Below are 23,269 nucleotides of genomic sequence, written 5' to 3' on the forward strand. Positions count from 1 at the left end.
AGGGCCTAGATACATTGGGTTACCCCCGGGAGTGGATAAAATAAGGCCTAGATACATTGGGTTACCCCCGGGAGTGGATAAAACAGGGCCTAGATACATTGGGTTACCCCCGGGAGTGGATAAAACAGGGCCTAGATACATTGGGTTACTCCCGGGAGTGGATAAAACAGGGCCTAGATACATTGAGTTACTCTGGTTAGTGGATAAAACAGGTCCTAGATACATTGGGTTACTCTGGGTAGTGGATAAAACAGGTTCTTGATACATTGGGTTACTCTGGGTAGTGGATAAAACAGGTTCTTGATACATTGGGTTACTCTGGGTAGTGGATAAATCAGGTTCTAGATGCACTGGGTTACTCTAGGGAGTGGATAAAACATGTTTTAGATACATTGGGTTTTTCCAGGAGTGGTAAATACAGAACCAAAGCAAAGATAAGTGCCAAAAAGGTAATATGAATAAATATCCCAAGTCCAGCTTTGGGTTTAGTAAACACAAATTTATATAACTCACACAGTAAATTAGGTTCTGTTACAGGGAAATAGATAGTATACAAAAATGTTATGATTTCAGCCCAAACGTTTTCATTCATTAAACTTGATAGCACTTTAATGATGATCACATATAAAGATATACATTTGCGAATACAATTATTTTATTACAGTCAAATTTATTTTTTTCAAACATTTTGGCTGCTAAATCTGAATTAGTACAGGGACTAAAATCCAGTTCATGACATGAAAACATAACAGAGAAAAGCTGCTTAACAGCTAATTAAAACTCAAGGGATATTAAAAACCTACAATTACATGATACAAATAAAAAGCTGTTCCAGTTTGTTCCAAGCTGCCATTTTTTATAGGACAATTATAATGTCACTGATTAGATCCTATCGGGTGTCATCTCCTATAATGAAACCAATTATTAATTCCAACATATGTTGAAGCCACTTTGGGAACTATAATTGGCTTATTGGCTTGCATTTAAAGGAACATTAACATGTATTCCTAACACTAGAGTGTTGTACAAATAATTTAGAATATTGGGCCCTCAGAACTAATAAAATAAGGTATTTTACTTACCTTTATTCTCCCATCATGACGGTCTCCATGCAGCCTCCCCACCACAATCCTGATGATCTCAGCCAGTCCAACTTTCCCATTAGAGAAGCATTGGGACGCTAGAGTTTTTTTCCCAGCAATTTGCTACACTGCTACAATCCACATCTCCTCATAAAGATATACTGACTCAATGAATCTCTATGTGAAGCGTTCATTGTTTCCATTGCATTGGAGACACAGAATGTCAGTACTGCAATTTTTGCAGGACCAGAACCAGAAAGACCCTCAAGTGGTTATCCAAGTGGCAACCAATAGAGGTGTTATTAGGCAGCAATGTAAACACGGTCTCAAAGAAGACAACTTTTATTACTGCTGAAACTGGAAGGACAGGCTATTTGCACCAGAAACATTGCATTGAGCTGTAGTAGTTCTGGTGCCTGTATTGTCCCTTTGATGTTTTCCACAAACCTGGATCTCCTTACCTCATCCTACATTGGTCTAATAAATGATTTGATTTGGATATTTCTCACTTGTCAATATTATCTCCTGACTTGATGAACATGGAATCTCGAGTAAGAATGGATTTACCTGGTAGCTGATGAGTCCGTCCCACTGGTTATCGTAAATGGCTGTATTATACATCCATCTCAGCACAGAGTCCTTTATAAACACAGAGATGGCTCGCAGGATGAAGGAGGTGAAGAGGTTGAGGTGAATGTAGTTTCTGGTGCAATGCAGATGCCTGAGAGAAATCAGACGGAGTCATTGATGAGACAGCAGCAAGATTCAAAATCAGACATTCTGTATAAAATTAAACCTTCCATCTGGTCTGAACACCCCATTTTGGGTAAACAAGATTCCTTGGGAACAACCACTTTCTTCACCTGGTGGTGGTGAGATTCTCAGGAGTCCCCATTTACCACCTGCAGCCAAATTGAAAGTTCTGTTTAAATGACACTGTAAGCACTATAACCATTTCATCTCATTGAAGTGGTTATAATGCCTGGAGTCCCATGTTGCTGTCCCTACATTCAATGTTAAAACATTTTCAGGCAGTCGAGCCACCCACAGTCCAGGGGTAAATTAATACTTTGAGATAATATACTGAAACTATGAGACTTAATCAGATAGTATACTAATACACCCCAATATTTGTAGACAAGGCAGAAGCCGCTAATCCAAAAATGAGTAAATAACAAAGGAAATATCTGGATAGGGAAGTGTTCTGAGCATGAGGGTGTTGTGTAAGAGGCCATCCCTTGGCTTCAATCTTGGTCGATACAAGTTCTAAAGGTTCCACAGGAGAGAGCGAGGGCATGGTTGAGTTCATAAAGTGTTTGCTATGAGTAGGGGGATCAAGTCTTGCTTTGGGCGCAATGTACCTCCCCACCCATCCAATGCTTCTTTATCCCCTCCCCATCACCTGCTATTGTACCCTCCACCCTTCCGCATGTGACCCTGTCCTAATCTTGCCTTGTGCTGCTGGTCTAGGGGAAGCTGTTGGATCATATCCCCTGCTGGCCGTTGTTTCATCCCTCTTTCCTGCCACCCTAAAAAAATGATAAACCCCTGAAACTTAAATATGATTAACCTGTTCTGAGCCAGGAAGGTGGCTGTCACATTTCAAAGAAAAGACATGGTTAATTCAATTATTATAGGAGTGGAGGGCCCCCTAGTGGGCACGTAACAAATTGAGGGAGGTGGAGGGGAGTGCAACTGTGTAGATCCTGTGTGTGGCAGGAGGGAGGGGCCTTTTCATACCTTATTTGGTTGCCCTTTCAGCCTGCCAGTCTCTCTCTGCTTTCTCCTCTGCCGGTTTTCCCGCTCTGGATTTTGGCACAGGATTTCCTTGTGGGGGTAGCACTGAGTTTCGCCTCTCCTTAGTCGTGGTGGTTAGTTGCCCAGTACGAGGCCTGCTTACTTGGAGTGGTTAGTTGCCCGGTGCTAGGCCTGCTTACTTGGAGTGGTTAGTTGACCGGTGCGAGGCCTGCTTAGTTGGAGTGGTTAGTTGCCTGGTGCGAGGCCTGCTTAGTCGAGCTCGCCGCTCTGCCCGGTTTAGTTTTTGACTCTCCTGTGGTAGCTGTCGGTTTCTTTGGCCTGGCATCGCCAATACTCTGCTGAGCGAGAGTTTTGTTCTATTTTATTCTCCTGTGAGAGGGTGAGGCTCCAGGGTAATGCAGAGATGGAGGACGGGAGTGCCAGCAGGTTTCGGTTAGGCTGTTTCCCCCTCATGTTATTGGGAGGTGTCAGGGTCCCTTCCAGAGTATCTAAGTGAGATACTGGGCTGTAGATCTCTCCTGCGGTCTGTTATGCCTCTGCTTGGGCAGAAGCACTGGGGCTGCAGGACTAGGTGGGAGCCACATCCTCGTGTGATCTGAGGCTTAACTTAGGGACTCAGTGCTATTTATTTGTGGGTAACCGTTGGATGCCTTTAAATTATTGTTTATTAAAGCAACCAGCGATGGTTTTCCCTTCCAATATGTTGTTCGTGTCTACTTGCTCTAATGTGAAATCTTGGGGGAATGGTGAGGGGGGTGGAGGTCCTGTGTATTTTATGTTTTTATCTACGTAGTCGCACATACGGAACATTAGAAGATCTACCCCTTATGAAAAATGAAAAAAAGGAAAGTGAATTATTTTAATGTAAGCTATCTCTGTGTATCATTACCTTCTCTGTGTTTTGGATGGGGAGAACCGAATGATAATTTGATGTTAGATCTCTGGTGACAGATTTCAATAAGGAAATGGAATGATGTATAGGAATACCAGTCCCGAAATAACTGAATTCTCAATAAACTGCAACTGCATCTGCACCGATATAATCAAACGTATTGCAAATCCCTTTCTGAATTTCTGGATCACAGGAGTGATGGCGTGACTGTCTGATGGTATTACTGATCTATGCGGTGCTGTTATCACCAAGTGATGGATGAATCGGGTATGGTATGTATTATACTCGTCCAATCTGTAGAATTAACAAGATTTATTCCATTCTCTTTCCTTACATGCCCTTCCCTCCATCTGTTCTCTTTGGCAAGCTAAAGATTTCATATTTTTTTTAATCCACAATACTTTACTAAATAAATTATTCAGAGCAGAAGTGCAAGGTTAATCTGCTGAAGATATCATTTTATTTTTGCTGGGAAAAAAACAATATATATATTGTAATACTCTAAAGACTTTTTGAATCAGCTGAACCATTGTTACCTAAAATAGAACATTTTTCAGAATACCCGATCAGCAGAATTTCAGAGCCAAGATTCCAATTCAGAAGTCAAATCAGAAGAACAAAAAAGGTGCAAAAACAGGCCAACCAGTGTGCTGCAAAATGTATACATAATATAAAACTAAAATATATACAGACTATAATAGTATATACAGAATATAATATAATAATATAATATATACATAATATAATACTAAAATATATACAGAATATAATAATATATACAGAATATAATATAATTATATAATATATACAGAATATAATATAATACTAAAATATATACAGAATATAATAATATATACAGAATATAATATAATAATATAATATATACAGAATATAATAATATATACATAATATAATACTAAAATATATACAGAATATAATAATATAATATATACATAATATAATATAATAATAAATACAGACTATAATAATATAATAATATATACAGAATATAATAATAATATAATAATTTAATATATACAGAATATACTAATATATACATAATATAATATAATAATATATACATAATATAATAACATAATCTATACATAATATAATATATACAAAATATAATAATATATACAGAATATACTAATACATACATAATATAATAATGTAATATATACATAATATATACAGAATATAATAATATATGCATAATATTAGTATTATTATTATTGCCATTTATATAGCGCCAACAGATTCCGTAGCGCTTTACAATATTTTGAGAGGGGGGATGTAACAATAAATAAGACAATTACAAGAAAACTTACAGGAACAATAGGTTGAAGAGGACCCTGCTCAAATGAGCTTACATTCTATAGGAGGTGGGGTATTAGAAACATTAGGATAGGAAATATCAAGTAGGAGTGAAGCAGAGCTGGACGAGAGAGCAAAGCACTATCCCATAGGAGAGAGCAAGAGACAGGTATGTAAGGGAGAGATTACTCTGGGAGGCCATACGCTTTTCTGAAGAGATGGGTTTTAAGGCCCTTCTTAAATGATTGAAGACTAGGGGAGAGTCTGATGGCAGTAGGCAAGTTATTCCAAAGGAGAGGAGCCGCCCGTGAGAGGTCCTGCAAGCGCGAGTTGGCCGTACGGGTGCGAGCAGCGGTCAGGAGGTGGTCGCGGGCAGAGCGGAGGGTACGAGGAGGGGCATACCTCTGGATCAGTGAAGAGATATAAGAGGGGCTGGAATTGTTCAGTGCTTTAAATGTATGGGTTAGCACTTTGAATTGACTACTATAGGATACAGGGAGCCAATGTAAGGACTGGCAGAGGGGCGAGGTGTGAGAGGACCGACTGGATAGGAAAATCAGTCTAGCTGCAGCATTCATTACAGACTGTAGCGGGGCAGTACGGCTTTTGGGGAGACCAATCAGGAGAGGGTTACAGTAATCCATGCGGGAAATTACTAGAGCATGGACAAGCTCCTTGGTAGCATCTTGCGTAAGAAAGGGGCGGATGCGGGCTATGTTTTTGAGTTGGAACCTACAGGACTTAGCAACAAACTGGATGTGAGACTCAAAGGTGAGACCAGAGTCAAGTATGACGCCAAGACAGTGCGCTTGTAGGGATGGACTTATGTGGATATCACTGACTTGAAGGGAGAGTGAGAGAGGAGGATCAGTATTAGGAGGAGGAAAGACAAGGAGTTCAGTTTTAGAGAGATTAAGTTTGAGAAAGCGTGACGACATCCAGTCAGAGATGGAAGAGAGGCAAGCAGTGACACGTTGCAGGACGGCCGGGGAGAGGTCCGGTGAGGAGAGGTATATCTGAGTGTCATCAGCGTACAGGTGGTAGTGGAATCCAAAAGAGGCAATAACTTTTCCAAGAGAGGCAGTATAAATAGAAAATAGAAGGGGACCAAGGACAGAGCCTTGGGGAACTCCAACCGAGACAGGGCGAGGGGAGGAGGTATCCTTGGAAAAGGAGACACTAAATGAGCGTTGGGAGAGATAGGAGGAAAACCAAGAGAGGACAGAGTCACAGAGACCGAGTGATTGAAGAGTTTGAAGGAGGAGAGCATGATCAACTGTGTCAAAGGCAGCAGAAAGGTCAAGGAGAATTAATATGGATAATATTAATTCTCCTTGTTTCATTATTATATTATGTATATAATATAATAATATAATATATACATAATATAATAATGAAATAAATACATAATATAATAATGAAATAAATACATAATATAATAATGTAATTTCTACAGAATATAATATATACATAATATAATAATATAATATATACATAACATAATAATATAATATATACATAATATAATATATACATAATATAATAATATAATATATACATAATATAATAATATAATATATACATAATATAATAATGAAATAAATACATAATATAATAATGAAATAAATACATAATATAATAATGTAATTTCTACAGAATATAATATATACATAATATAATAATATAATATATACATAACATAATAATATAATATATACATAATATAATATATTTTGCAGTACACTGATAGAAGCATTTACCCACCATTCGGTTCTCAAATGAAGTGAGAAAAAGTAACCAACAGAGGGAAAAACAGGAGGAACCGTAAAATTTTTTTTATTTATATATTAATTATTATTATATTATAGATATTTTAAATGTATAGCATATAAATATATATCGTTTTCTTTCTGCTCCTCCTTTGTTTTCCTCTATTACTCACTTTGGCATTGCACGTTTCAGGTAGTCTGTGATTTGAGTCCCTCTCAACTAGTAGTTCGGGAATTCGACCGATCATCCGATCGTCCCAAATTCGGATGAATTGCAGTTGAGACTGAACCAAATCCTTAAATCTAATAATTTATGATAGTCGAGATGATTATTTCCTCTTTGGTCTAGATATATAGATAGACAGACAGACAGATGGATAGATAGATAGATAGACAGACAGACAACAGACAGACAGACAGACAGACGGATAGATAGATAGATAGATAAATAGATAGACAGACAGACAGACAGACAGACAGACGGATAGATAGATAGATAGATAAATAGATAGACAGACAGACAGACGGATAGATAGATAGATAGATAGATAGGCAGACAGACAGACAGACGGATAGATAGATAGATAGATAGATAGATAAATAGATAGACAGACAGACAGACGGATAGATAGATAGATAGATAGGCAGACAGACAGACGGATAGATAGATAGATAGATAATGGATGGATAGATAGATAGATAGATAGATACATAGATAGATTCACCTTTTCTTGCTAATTTCCTATGTATTAACAAACACTCAACACACACAATCACATGAATTATCAAACCATATACATTTCATAGATTGAATATTTCGTTTTGTTAAAATTTAAACATTGACCTTGTAAGGTAAAGATGTGAAATGCAGCATAATCCGATGACTGACGGGAGACGTATGATATATAGAATTACCTGAATCTCACCAGGATGAATGTTGCAATCACTAGTCCTGAGAAGGACAGAGAGTACCCGATTGTATAAATAATCGATAGTGATGACAATTGTTCCTCTGGCTGTGCCTACGGGAATAAAGGACAAATCACAGCCAGGTTTACCAACGCTGGACTCGAATCACACAGAGTACACAGGAAATTAATCCACAAAGAACAGATTCAAAATGCAGTAATCGGACAAAAATAACACAATTGGACTTTATCCACTAAACTCCGAACTGAACTCCGAAGCTGTGACTGTAGTGAGTTTCTTGGCCTACATTTTGCCATCTTGCGTTCAGTGTGCTAGAGTTTAGGGGATAGCATTGTGTCCAAAGTGCAATTAACTATTCAATAATCCCAGAGTGAGCAAAAATATGGGTGGTGGATAATTAACAGATTATAACGTTTCTATAGATCCCAAAGATGGAAAGATGTGATTCTCTACCAGCATGATCTACGGCTGCTCTACTTCCACCATTAATTAAATTACATTTGGGCACCGGATATATCTCTGCTTGGGAATTCGTCATGCTTTACTCTATGGAGCAGTGTGAGAGTACAGTCAAGAATATCTCAAACACCAGACTGACAGGGATAACTGCTTTCCATTTACAAACGGGAAAAGTGATTGGAGTCCGTGTTGGGTCAGATAGTGACATCACTCAGCATGCTCATGACATCACGATTAGAGACTTCTAATAACGGTGCAATCAGCAAGCCAGGATATAACTCCAAACATGAAGCATCTATCGCCATGGGAATCAGTGGGTGCCTGTTGGTTCCCTTGGTTTCCATGGTGATTGCTCAATTTTACTTTGTTGCATGTGTTTCCCCAATGTGTGTGTGATCAGAAAACCACATCTGGACAAAAAATATCAAACGTCTCCAGATTTATAAAGCCTGTGATAAGCTTCGTAAACCTGCAATAAAAATGGAACCAGAGGCTTTCATCTCAGGAATAACTCAGCCTATTCACTAAACTGTGAATTGGCAAAATAATTGCAAATTGTATGCCAAATAGACATCGTGAAAAATACTTCAACTCAATGATTTTTCTCTGGGTTTTTTTTGGTTGAAAATCTGTATTTTCTTTGTTTAATCACATCACGCTCTTTTTGCTGTTTTCACTCCGAGCTGCACAGAGACAGTAAGCCCACGTGTGCCTTAACACAGTGTAATAATGCTAATTTCCCACAATTAGATTTTTATTGAAGTATAGAAATTTGTGACATTAGTCAATGCAGCCACAAGCACCTTATTTTCTGAGCTAAGCTGCCAGTTTTTCCCCCAGACCCACACTTTACATCACATTTAGTTTAAGGAATAAAGAGCAATCACGGGCGCTTGTCATGTTTTGGCAGCTGTCTCCATTCTCAGCCCTCCTTGACATGGTCCCGTGTTATTAATAGACAGGTCTTTCTAATAGAGACACATTGATTACACTTCCAGAGAACTTGCTTCGTGAGTCTCGTAAATCTTCAGCCAATATACAGTGAATTCAGGGGGTTATTCAATACCACTAGAAAAGAAATCAGTTTGTAGTAATGGATAGGATTGGATGAATGGAAAGTATATCAATGTTAAAGGAAAATGCCACAATCAAAAAAAAATCTAAAATCCCTATTTAGTAGATATATAACCCCAATGAAAACTTGCATGTGGGTATATTTACAAACAGCATGTAAAAGCTGCAGATCTTTTGTCTGCAGCCTTTGCTAGCCCTCCTCTTCTCATCAATTTCACTCCCTCTGCTCCATTATGTGGAACTAATAAGAAGATCCGGGTGTAATAATTTGTTTGTGTCCTGGGGAGGACAGATCCTGGATCCGTGGCGAGGTTAACCAGAATTAACAGTTAGAAGGTCCAGCATACTGCATTGTGGGAATGAATTAAATCTGTTCCTCCTCAGTGACACAGACATGTCTGGTTGTGAGCGAACCCTCTTTTCAAGTTTAATTTTAGGGTAACAAGAGACTCACAATGCAGTGTCCTATGCAGGCGATACAAGGACATACGCAGGGAAATCCTGGGGCCAAGCTCTAACTTTGAAATCAATGAGAAGAAAGTTATTCCCTTTTAAATGATAGAGTGTCATAACCAAAGCATAATGACCAGAAACATATATAGTAAAATCGATATTCCGGTCACGTTCCCTCCATAACAATCAGTATAGGGAGCCTGTAGGATACGGAACGACCCTGGCAATAGTTTAGAGGGTGTATACTATTAGTGATCAATATATACAGACAGACGGGCGTGAGAACAAGATACTCAGAATCTGCCAGACTTCAGTAACATGTTTCTGTGATACACAGTTGTCGTGTAACACCAATTATGTTGTTTGTTTTCCTCACTTTTCACAATGGATAGCTCTTTACTATGGAAAATTAAATAAAGACTGATTTTCGGTTTTCTGGTCATTCTCAGTGAGTGGGCATCATAATATACCATGTGTAGACAGATGAGAGACATTAATACCATCAAACATCTAGATAGTTGTAAATAACTGCCTTCCTGTGTTAGAAGTGGCCTTTATCGCAAATTTCGGATGGTCTGTGCTCAATAATCCCCATGTGCTGGCGGAGCTAACTGCCGAAACGACTGGTCGCATCCTCTGAGAGCTCCGAGAATTAACGGAGAATAAAGCACAAAACCCAACGATTTTTACCCCCCAAAAGGCAAACAACACTGCCCCACTGTAGCAGACTCAACAGCAATGGGCAGGAAAAACAAAAAACCGAAGCAGGACCTGCCTCGACAGGGCACCAGCATAGGGGACCTATGGCGGCGAGCACATGGCGCCCTGGAACCAACTATGGATGCCTACCTCGACGACCTCGACGACCTCGACGACTCCGATGAACGACTCTCGGAACAAGAGGGCCCACGCTTACCTGCAATGCAGGAGACAGTGCAACCAAAGACACAGCAGGACACTGCCCCGGTCACAAAGGCCGAAATGAGAGAGCTGCTGGCGGAGCTCCGCCGGAATATCCAAGCGGATGTAGCCGACATGAGGAAAGACATACAAGGCCTCACGAACCGCATGGGTATCGTGGAACAAGACTCCCTCAGCCGCTCGAAGGCCGTAGCCACGCTCCAGCAGGAGGTGAAATCGCTGCAACAGCAGCATCTGAAAATGGAACAGAAAATGGCGGTACTGGAGGACTCGCGCAGAGCCCACAATATAAAAATCCGTGGCATAGCAGAGTCGGTCTCGGACTTGGAACTCCCACACCTCATGAGACGTCTCACAGGCAAAATACTCCAGCCGAAACAAGCTAAAGCAGTGGGCCTAGACGGCATATTCAGAATCCCCAAACCACCAATGGCTCCTTCAGAGGCACCCAGGGACGTGATTGTTAAGTTCCAAAAGCGGCAGGACAAAGACGCGATTCTGATCGCCACCAGGGGAAACACACCATACCCCTTCGAGGACATGGCCCTCTCATTACACGCAGATTTATCCAGGGGAACTATGGCCTGGCGCGCCACCATGAGACCCTTCACCTCCATACTCCGCGCCCATAACATTAAATATCATTGGCGCACACCACACAAGCTACAAGTGTTCCAGGGAGACATCTCATGCCTCATAGCAGACCTGCAGGAGGCTAAAACACAACTGGTTACCTTGGGCCTTCCACCGGACGCTCTGCAGCAATCAAGCATACCCTCCAGACCACACATCTGGAACCCAGCTGACTCTGTGGCTTTTGTCCCAAGGGGATTAAGGACTGTGGCCCCGACCTGATCGCCCTTAGTGGGCCGACTGAGCCGCACTGTTCATATATAACTTTTCCCCACTGTTCTGGGAAATGTATACCTAAGGTTTGAATGTAAGGTTTTGTTTTAAAGTACACTTTACCCCAGCCGCGGACATCCCGCATTCTGTTACACCCCCTCATCCTGCTCAGTTGCTCACCTTTCGTTTATTTTATCTTACAGTCAGATTGAGCACAAGCCCTAGCGGGCGAGACAGACAGTTACCAGAAGGCACCCTATGTGACTCAGCGCTCGTACGTTCTCTATTGTAAATTTCAACCTTGTTTACCGCAACAATATTCATAATGTAAATGCTAATATGCCCATTGTTATTCAGCGACTATTTCAGCTTAAATTATCTTAATCAGATTTACTCTGGCTTGTAGCCCATAGGACACGTGAGGGCATGAATGCTTATATTGGAGCGTTAGAATGTTGCTTTTACTGATCGCCCTTAGTGGGCCGACCGCGCCGCACTATCCACATATATATCTGTCCCACTGTTATGGGAATTGTGCAACTAAGGTTTGAATGTAAGGTTTTGTTTGTAAGTACACTACACCCCAGCCGCGGTCACCCCGCAATCTGTTGCACCCCCTCACCTTGCTCAGTTGTTTACCCTTCGTTCATTTTATATTGCAGCCAGATTGAGCACAGGCCCTAGTGGGCGAGACAGGCAATTACTAGAAGGCACCATTTGTGACCCAGCGCTCGCACGGTCTCTCTTGTAAATTACTACCTTGTTTAACCCAACAAAATTCATAATATAAATGCTGATATGCCCAGTGTTATCCGGCGACTATTTCATCTTAAACTACCTTCATCTGTTTTACTCTGGCTTATAGCCCACGAGAGGTACTAGGGTACTAGCATATTGCTTTTACGGCTTATGTGCAATCTTATCTACCAAAGCTATCAGGATGCTACAGGTATATTTGACCTTTAACTAAGCAATCATCGTTCAGGCATAACTCTGTAACTATTATTACTTTATAAAAAAAAAAAGTGCAAGTTCTCAGAGCCACTGCTCCATCTGTTTATGTTCCCCTACTATTTTACGCTGTTGTGGCGCATGACTGTGTTTTGTTTGTACTCACCTGCACAACCAAAATAAAGAATTAAAAAAAAAAATAAAAATAATCCCCATGTGCTGATCCTAGTGTCTAACAAATTCACAAAGTCCCTTAGAGAGTATTGCAAAAATACTGTCTTATCTGTAAACCCTGAATTGCCACAGAGATCTGAAATCGCAAGGACAAAAAATATACAAATAAATCCATTAAAATATGTATAACTTTAAGATGACAAGGTAAAATTGAGATTTTTGCCTGGTTTAATGGAGCTGACTAATAGAATGATATGACATTTCTTGTGAATGCTAAGCTGTCCTTTGTGGCGAATCTTTCAGATCACGCAGCGAGAGAACGAGAGAGCGAGAGAAAATTAGAAATGACTTTGCTGAAGGACAGGAATAGTAAAACTGCACGCTTAGATCTGCTGGTTCTAAGGGAACACAAAGCAGCCCCTTAATTAGCTGGATTGATGGGAGTTGCAGTACAAGAAATATAAAGAAGCATTGATTAGTTTGTTTTTCATTTGTTCCTTTTACCAAGGACAACCGTCTTCGTTAACAACGTTGATGAGCTCCTAGATTAATCTACATCTCTGAAAGTCACCCTTTTCCAAAAGCTAAAGATTACGTTGGTGGCAGTTTCCCCAAGTAATACATCAACATCCTGTTGCTGGATCCGATGGATAATAAGGTTTGTGTTCTTCATTAGCCTCTTAATCCTAAAACTCCATCCGCTGTTCAGAGAAATGTCTTTGAGGTTCTCTATACCGATATGCCGACTTCACATGGATTTATATATCCATATTGCATCTTCTAACTTCATTTGTTGGGATGAATAGAATTTTTGAATTTGGTTGAGATCAAAAGTATTCGTCTGAAATCATTTGTGCCCAATTCAAGGAATGAGCTGGGTGTTCTCTTTGCATTGGAGACACAATGAAATGAAGATGTTGCCATTATGACCGCCTGGCTGCTTAAAGCGGGTTCTGTTTATATTTAATCAAGATTTGCGGGGTTATTTACTATAGTGAGAATTCAAAGTGAATTTCAAATTTGAGGCAAAAGGAGCCGAAATTCACTTTGAATTCTCTCTATAGTGAATAACCATGATAATATGTTTGAAATGCCGACACTGACTGCATTGGAATTTCATTAAAATCCCAACTCAATCCAAAGACAGAGAAGGGGCTACTTTGTTTTACCGACATGCCTGAGATAAAGGGCGGAGCTCCACTGTTAACTTTGTCCAATCACAGCAGTCGTCACAAGTGACACCTGCGGGATTCAGGCATCGTCTCACTTATGAAAATATGCAAAGTCCCCTGAAAGTGACAAATCCGCTTCAAAGCATGACCAGCATATCTGTCTAACACTCTGGTTTAAGAAAGCTGGCCAAAAACCCAATTTTGGGTCAAAACGTAGCGGTGTTTCCCTGGTTCCAATAAATTTGTCTTTAGGCACAGGAGTGCTTGGACCTTCTTTCTTCAGCTGGTATTTATAATTTGAATGGCCAGTGCTGGCTTATGGTCCAGGTAAGCACCATATTGGCTTGGGGATTGAGTGGAATTCCTGTTACCTGTTTGTGCAACACTCTTGTTTGTGAGACTCACATAATGTACTAAGGGACACGCAGTGCTTCATTTTATCCCAAATATATTATTGTTTTGGAAGAAGCTTAAGGTGCAACAAGATTCTAAAATCTAATGCATCTGTATTGAAAAAAATTTTTTTTTTTTCAATTTTTCAGATTTCTACCTAACATTTGCCATTTTCTTATCAAGCCTCCAAAGTTCCTGATTTTGTGAATGACTCAGTTATCCAATTATTCACATTATAACAGAAAGCACAATACTCTGCCCAGATTCTAAATATGGAACACTCAGTGGGACATTCCACCAGTTTCCATGGTGATTGCTCCACTCTTAGAACCTTGGCCCTTATCGTTCTAAAGAATGAGTGGGGGTTACCTTCAGCGATCTGTCCTCACATTCTGAGAAATTCCTCCAGGGAGTGCTGGAGTTTTCCTTAATTTGCCATGTCCCTTCTGTGGTGCAGTATCGATAAACTTTCCCCTGGAAAACTAGAAAATGAAAAAGAAGAATTTACATACACAACTAATGACTCCATAGGAAAGCACTGCGGCCCATTAAATAAATTTAAACATTATTATTTTTTTTATTTTTTTTAAAATTCTTTATTTTTGCTGTGCATGAATAACAACCGCTTGTCAACAATGCCACAACAGCATATTCCAACACATTGAGCATACAGATTTGTCAACTGTTATATAGCATTTAAATGTAACAAGCACAATTTTTATGCTAAGGCAGGCTAGGTACACATAGGTTACAGTAGCTTAGGGTGAACGTTGCTGTTGCATATCCTCGCTTATCAGTAGTTTGCATGTTAATGTATGCTTTGCTACGCTTTAGTCTGATGTGTCAGGGAGGATTGCGCATGCCGGAGTACATACAGATAGACTTAATGACATATATCAAAATAGTAAGGTAACTAGCGTAACTGAATCAGGAATTTAAAGTAATACAATGCCAAAAGTGATTTCGTCTATAAGCAGCCTGAGTGCAATTTAGTTTATAGCAATACAGGGCTGAGAAGGTGAGAAGATGAGAAGAGAAGGCATATTAGTAGAGACATGTTTCAACATATTCAACTTTGTCAGGGTATTTATATCGGTAGACATTTTATGCTATGATAGAAATACAAAGTGTATACTCTGAAGTCATTGTTGAACAGACAAGACTCCATTTTGTTAGTTTCAAGCTAACAAAAGAGACACAGAATTTCTATCCTTTCTCTAAAACTGACCGCTTTGCCCGAGCTGAATGGAATGTGTATATAAACAAACCAAATAGATAAGACATTGAGAATGGGGGTGGACAGACTGTCTAATTGCAAATGGAATATAATAAATTATAAACCCAGACCTGGGTGACAGAGGATTAAATAATTAAATTTTACTTTCGATATTGTACAACGTCCCATTATAGTTTAAGGTGAAACTTAGTTCACAAACAGTCAATTTTAGGAATTATAGCAGAAAATGGAGACGCATAGTCTGAAGAAATCCTCTTGATCTGACAGATAAAATAAGTTATAGGCCACATATAGATAACGTAAATGACGTCAAAAATAGCCACCAGGAAAAGTTAACTCTTTCCTGGATAGATATGTTTAGTGGGACAATACTGCCCTCTAGAGTTCAAATATTTGAATGGTTACCTAGAAGGCAACCACACCCCACATTTGTGATTGGCTATCACTTAGAGGAATTTCCCCTTTAAAAAGTTAAGACAAGGAAAGGTCGGAAATTCAAAGATTGAAGAGAGAGACATTACAACACTCTCGGGAGATTCAGGGAGATTCAAGATTGAGGAAAGAGATCCAGGCAGAATCGGACACTCAGAAAATCAAGACACTCCATGCAGAGAAAGAGACCCATGACACTTAGCTACCTGAGAACATCTGATGAGAAAATATCTACTTAACTGGTAAATATACAGGCATTTAATTAATTAATTTAAATTAATTAAATTAATAGCATGATATATGACTGGATAAATCATGATTAGATTTCATATTTAGAAATATTAATTATTAAAGAATATATATATGGTTATAGCATCCTATCTGCAGCTGGGATTAACATAGCCATTAATGTATTTGTGTGATTAATATCACGTTAGCATATCATGACCATTTATCCAGCTGTATTGATTGGCTCTAAAATAAGATAAAATATCTATTTAGACAAATTAATTAAAATATCAGCTTATGTAACATAGTAAGATTTCTCATTGGATGCAAGGAAATGATTAAAGACTATGACTATTTAAATATTATTTTTATTTAAAATTACATAAAAGTAGACCTTAATTACTTAGGAGGTCTAGCCAGCATTGCAAGGGTTATTTCTAAACTGCCAGCTGAAAGTTTTACTGCAGCTCTAAGGAATGCTCTGTCTCCCTGTGAAACTTTCACATTCTCTCTGTGAAAGGGTCGTAAATCAATCTTGACACCTAATGCTTTAGACTTAAACTACGTCTTAGTCATTAGGAGATGTTTTTAATTACCATATTGTATTGCATATTAATGTTATACTGAAATTCCATTGATTATTATCATACATGTTACTCATCATTATTATTTAAATTGTTAAGAAATAAATATCTATTTTTATAACAATTTGTGATTTTAATTACCGGTATATGGTTTACCTTTCACTTATAACGATAACGATTAGGGATCTGAGAATTGAAACTCGTGGGCAATTCTCTCTGTTTACAATTATTATCCCATAAATATCCCCACAACTTGCGGTCTAAAATGCCGATATAAGCCAATGCACGTTGGTAGAAAATAAACGCCTATCTGGGAGAGACACAAATATCGTGGAAAGTTCTAAGAGAGCTAGGTAGCCTATTGGTTTTGCACAGTGTCATACTATTGTGCCATCTAGAGGCAAAAGTCCCCAAATGTCCCCTTTTACCCTACGCCCTTGGGCGGCAGGCTGATGGCGTGTGTTTGAAAGCGGTCCGAGGGTTGCCACATGGGGGACACCGCTTGTGCTGGGGTTGTACTATTCCGGCTGAGAGCAGTCTCTTGAGCTGGCCCCTTAGCTTGTCTGCTTGCTTCGGGGTATTGCTGGGGCTGGGCTGTTGCTCGTCCGCGGGCTTTCTTTGCAGGTCGTGGACGCTTGAAAAGGTGAGTGTTGGCGTCTGAGATGTGAGCCATCGCTGCTCGCTGCTTCGCCTTCTGTCTTTGTCCCTTTCCAGAGGCCGCCCTGGGGGCTCGTTGCGGATACTCACACAGGTGCCTCCGGGTAGCTGGTCTGATCCAAGCTGCCACCGCTCGAGCTGCCTGTTTGAAGGCCCAGACCTTGTAGCGGAGTTGTGGCCAAAAGCTGGAGCAGATTTGGTCAAAGAACTCCTAGGGGTGTCTGGGTGGGGTGGCTAGGGTGTCCCCTGTGCCATGTTTCGTCTCCCTTATCTTTTTCGTTGCGTGTCTGTCAGTGCCGCGTTGTGGTTGCAGCAGGCCACGTGTAGTGGTGTGTGGCTTGTCCGCCATCTTGGGCTCTACAGCTTCCATACTGCTTGGGGGAGCATCTGCTTTGATGTCTCCGTTTGGCGTGTCTCGTGCTGGTGCAGACCGGGATATCCCCCACCGGTCCATAGGGGGGGGGGAAGCGGTGCGTGAGTGTCCCCTCTTCAGCCTGAGAACCGGGAGAGCGTCTCTCCACGGCTCCCACCCGTGCAGGCCGGGCTGTGAAGCGGCCGATTCTGCGGCAGGGAGTCCCGAACCGGATACCTCCAGACTCCGCTTCACCTCCTGGGTGTGAAGGTGGTTGTCCGCCGCGGGCACGTTGCGGTGGTCGGGCGCAATGCCCAGAATCAGGGCCTCAGATGCGGGAGCTCCCGCCATGTGCGACTTGCTCGTTCGGCTGGTAAGCTCCGCCCCCTTTTAAACATTATTTTAATAATATCATCATTATTAAACAGGTGTCAAGTCCTAAAAGAGTAACTATGGTATCTATGGTTGCCACCAAATCACATCCAATAAACTCACACCATCTCACTCTTAAACATCTATCCCGGCTTTCAAATGTCTTGTTAAGGTGTCTAAATGCGAGTCCTGTTTTTTTTTTTTTTTTTTAAATGACATGTAATATCTCCTGACAGTAGCTGTTCAGCTCGCTATTGCTGGCAGTGTGTTCAATGTACAGCCTGGCCAGTCTGTGTATATTCTGTGCTCTGGGCATACTATGACTGTACACACTCTCTCTCTCTCTCTGTATATTCTGTACCCTGGGCATACTATGAGTGTACACTCTCTCTCTCTCTGTGTATATTCTGTACCCTGGGCACACTATGAGTGTACACTCTCTCTCTCTCTCTGTATATTCTGTGCTCTGGGCATACTATGACTGTACACTCTCCCTCCCTCTCTCTCTCTCTGTATATTCTGTGCCCTGGGCATACTATGAGTGTACACTCTCTCTCTCTCTCTGTGTATATTCTGTACCCTGGGCATACTATGACTGTACACCCTCTCTCTCTCTCTCTCTGTATATTCTTTGCCCTGGGCATACTATGACTGTACACTCTCCCACTCTCTCTCTCTCTGTATATTCTGTTCCCTGGGCATACTATGAGTGTACACACTCTCTCTCTCTCTCTCTCTCTGTGTATTCGGTGCGCTGGGCATACTATGACTGTACTCTCTCTCTCTCTCTCTCTCTCTCTGTGTATATTCTGTACCCTGGGCATACTATGAGTGCACACACTCTCTCCCTCTTGACATGCGCACAGTCGTTATTCGGCTTGTGGCATTTTCTTTCCCATAACCCACCAATAAACACAGACACCAATTTTCTGTTGGAAAATAAAAGTCCACAGCTTTATTTAAATATTTCAATAAACAAGATAACAAATTGGGGTCATTGCCAAATAAATCAATTTACCCCCACCCCCATCCGTACAGCATTAACCCAGACAATGACCCCATACCATAAACAATATATAACAATATAAATAACACATAAATATAACACACGGCCTACCAAAGAGGCCCCATAATTGTAACTTTATTAACTGTAGGGGTGTACCGAGACACCCCTACACCACCAGGTTCGGAGCCACCGATGAGCTCGAACCAACAGACCACTTCCAACTCTGGCCTAATTCAACTTAAGCTTAGCCTAGCCACTTGCTAATCCACTTCCATCCCAATTACCCTAGCCCTATCCCGCCGCTGTGACAAAACGGGACCTGCTAAAAAACCTAGGGAGGGTGGGAGGGACAATTAACAGGTAAGTGCGGATTCTGAATTAAAATGGCCGTTTGCTAAAATGGCTGCTTAATATACTCGCACTTTTCCACACCCTTTTAGCATGCTTCACCCTAACCCCACCCCCGAATCTATAGCTCCACCTGCCTACTCCTTGGCTCTGTCAAGGCCCATTCCCCTGACTGCGCTGATCCATGGGCTTCATGACATGCGCACAGTCGTTATTCGGCTTGTGGCATTTTCTTTCCCATAACCCACCAATAAACACAGACACCAATTTTCTGTTGGAAAATAAAAGTCCACAGCTTTATTTAAATATTTCAATAAACAAGATAACAAATTGGGGTCATTGCCAAATAAATCAATTTACCCCCACCCCCATCCGTACAGCATTAACCCAGACAATGACCCCATACCATAAACAATATATAACAATATAAATAACACATAAATATAACACACGGCCTACCAAAGAGGCCCCATAATTGTAACTTTATTAACTGTAGGGGTGTACCGAGACACCCCTACACCACCAGGTTCGGAGCCACCGATGAGCTCGAACCAACAGACCACTTCCAACTCTGGCCTAATTCAACTTAAGCTTAGCCTAGCCACTTGCTAATCCACTTCCATCCCAATTACCCTAGCCCTATCCCGCCGCTGTGACAAAACGGGACCTGCTAAAAAACCTAGGGAGGGTGGGAGGGACAATTAACAGGTAAGTGCGGATTCTGAATTAAAATGGCCGTTTGCTAAAATGGCTGCTTAATATACTCGCACTTTTCCACACCCTTTTAGCATGCTCCACCCTAACCCCACCCCCGAATCTATAGCTCCACCTGCCTACTCCTTGGCTCTGTCAAGGCCCATTCCCCTGACTGCGCTGATCCATGGGCTTCATGACATGCGCACAGTCGTTATTCGGCTTGTGGCATTTTCTTTCCCATAACCCACCAATAAACACAGACACCAATTTTCTGTTGGAAAATAAAAGTCCACAGCTTTATTTAAATATTTCAATAAACAAGATAACAAATTGGGGTCATTGCCAAATAAATCAATTTACCCCCACCCCCATCCGTACAGCATTAACCCAGACAATGACCCCATACCATAAACAATATATAACAATATAAATAACACATAAATATAACACACGGCCTACCAAAGAGGCCCCATAATTGTAACTTTATTAACTGTAGGGGTGTACCGAGACACCCCTACACCACCAGGTTCGGAGCCACCGATGAGCTCGAACCAACAGACCACTTCCAACTCTGGCCTAATTCAACTTAAGCTTAGCCTAGCCACTTGCTAATCCACTTCCATCCCAATTACCCTAGCCCTATCCCGCCACAGCCCGAGACTTGATCCCTTAATGTCTCGAGCGCCCCCCACCACACAGAAATAGGGCCCGGGAGATCCCTTCCTGAAAACCGAGGTTTAGCAAGTCACAACCTACCTCTGAAAGGTGCACCCCATCCTTACGATAATACCCAGGTAACATACCCTCTAGCTCCCAATGCCTTACCGGGACCCCGCCTGACCTTCTAACGAAAACTGACATGGCCTTATTAACCTTCCCCCGGCATCTCGACACCGCCGCTGTGTCCCTGGCGTGCCTCCAATTAAATCTAGGAACCATCTCAGACCACACTATAACCACTCCCGGCACCCGCTCCCGGATGCGATCCAAATCCCGCTTCATTCTCCTAATTAGCTCCCTCTGAGGGATAAGCCCCAAATCGTTACCCCCACCATGTATCAGTATTACGTCCGGGGAATTTCCTTCCAACAATTTACCAAAAATCACTCCGCTAATGCTCTGCCAACTGAAACCACGAAAACCAAACCATTGTAACTGTACAGTGTCCTGAAGAAAGCCCAGTTGTGCTCCATTCCTCCGAACTGCGGCCCTCTTCTGCGCCCAATAAACGTATGAGTGACCCACCAACCATACAACCCGACCTGGAAAGAAACACAAGTTATAAACTAGCAGAGCATCGACACCACAACTCAAACCCAACCAGACACCCCCTTCAAACCAACTTATCTGTTCGTACATAAGTCCTAAAACGCGCGGACTCCCACCGACCTATCCGTTTAATCCGTTCATCCCCGAGTCCGAGCCGTGCTGCTTCCGTTGCAGCCCCTATGCGAAATGAATGAGTCCCAAATTGCATGGGTTGCAAACCCAGTTGTTGCAGCCCCATGCGGAATACCCTGACAAATTGGAAGCGCGACAGCGCAAGGCCATCCTCGTGAACGAGGAAGCACCCAGAGCTTGGAGGGCGCACGCCCAAGTATTTGTGCCCACACGCTACTGGGCAGACTACCGACCCCGGCAATGCAAACAAACTTATCGTCTTACCTCGCCCCAAGACGTCCGTCTTGGAGCACCTCAGGCGTATCTCGACTTTGTCCTGTCCCAGCAACACATCCTCGAACCGGATCCCAGTCGCCCCGGACTTATTAGAACTGACCAGTTCGCCGATGCGGAACGCCCCAAAAAACGCCCAAACAAAAGCTACGGTAAACAAGAGCACTTCAAACGCAGATGTACAAACGTCATGCAGCCTGTCAGCCAGGCCTTGTAGAATGTTAAACGACACTGGCCGTCTCGAGTCTACAGACCTACGTCCTCTACGAAAGCCTTTCAACACCTGCTTCACCAAAAAAGTCTTTGTGATATCCTCCTTACCCGTGAATTTAAACCAAAATGCTAATGCTGACATGTAACGGTCCACCTTCGCGGGAGAGGCCCCTCCCACGAATAACCGACACAATAACCACAAAAGCGTGTCCAACCTACCTGCCGGCGAATTCGCCCCTCCAGACTGCCCCATCATCTCCTCCCATTCATGCCATACCTGGGTGTACGCAGTCCACGTTCCGGGCGCCAGGGAACTTCTTATAAAGCCCCCAAGCAAGACGTCCCGAGCCGCCACATCTCCGCCGGGCATGACTGACCTGTCTCCTGAGCTCCCGGCGCCGCTGCCCGAAAACGTTCCCACTGCGAACGAGATAAGGCGTCAGCGATAACATTCAACGATCCCGGGACGTGTTTCGCCCTAAACACAATGTTCCAAGACATGCACAGCAGCACCAAACGCCTCAACAACCATACCACAGGCAGCGAAGATGCCGAGATATTATTAATTGCCTGCACCACCGCCATGTTATCAGAATGAAAGATCACCTTCCTGTTCGCGAGCTCTTCGCCCCATAAAGATACCGCCACTACCCCAGGAAAGAGTTCAAGGAAGGCCAGGTTCCTGATCAAGGCGTTTTCCTTCCACGCCACTGGCCACTCTTCCGCGCACCATCTCCCAGCCAAGTAGGCCCCGAAACCTACGCTCCCGGAAGCGTCCGTATATAAGCCTATCGCTTCTGATGACGTCGCCTCCTCCCTAAAATATACCCGACCATTGAACTCCTGTAAAAAACACAACCAAACATCCAGATCCGCCTTCATTGCAGCGGAGACTCTGATATAATGACCTGGCAATCGCGCCCCGCAGGTTGCTCGAGCCAACTGCCTGCAAAAAACCCTCCCCATAGGGATCACTTTACAAGCAAAGTTCAAGCTCCCCAGCAGGGACTGCAACTGCCTCAGGGTCACCTTCTTCGAACCCCTGACTACCCCCACCCGCTGGCGGAGCGCTGTCAATTTATCCACAGGCAACCTACATTCACCCTTCACCGAATCTATTTCCAGCCCTAGGAAGCTCAAGCATACCGTCGGGCCTACCGTCTTCTCAGCTGCCAACGGGATCCCAAAGACCTGCGCCACCCACTGCAACACCCCTAGTATTTGCCCACAACGATCGGACCCTGCCGGACCTACGCACAAAAAGTCGTCCAGATAGTGC

The 23,269-nt window shown here is 42.2% G+C and overlaps 1 protein-coding gene across 1 annotated transcript in view; it reads right to left on the reverse strand.

The window, feature by feature from the left end:
• The window catches only part of GLP1R (glucagon like peptide 1 receptor), a 451,384-nt gene that overhangs the window by 107,133 nt on the left and 320,982 nt on the right, over positions 1–23,269 (reverse strand). Inside the window, exons 4-6 of the mRNA XM_063441557.1 lie at positions 14,561–14,673; positions 7,734–7,840; positions 1,650–1,803 (exon numbers count right to left, since the gene is read on the reverse strand). Of these exons, the coding sequence (XP_063297627.1) occupies positions 1,650–1,803; positions 7,734–7,840; positions 14,561–14,673 (374 nt within the window). The remainder of the gene's footprint in view (positions 1–1,649; positions 1,804–7,733; positions 7,841–14,560; positions 14,674–23,269) is intronic.

Source organism: Pelobates fuscus, chromosome 2 (assembly GCF_036172605.1).
Source record: "Pelobates fuscus isolate aPelFus1 chromosome 2, aPelFus1.pri, whole genome shotgun sequence".
NCBI lineage: Eukaryota > Metazoa > Chordata > Amphibia > Anura > Pelobatidae > Pelobates > Pelobates fuscus.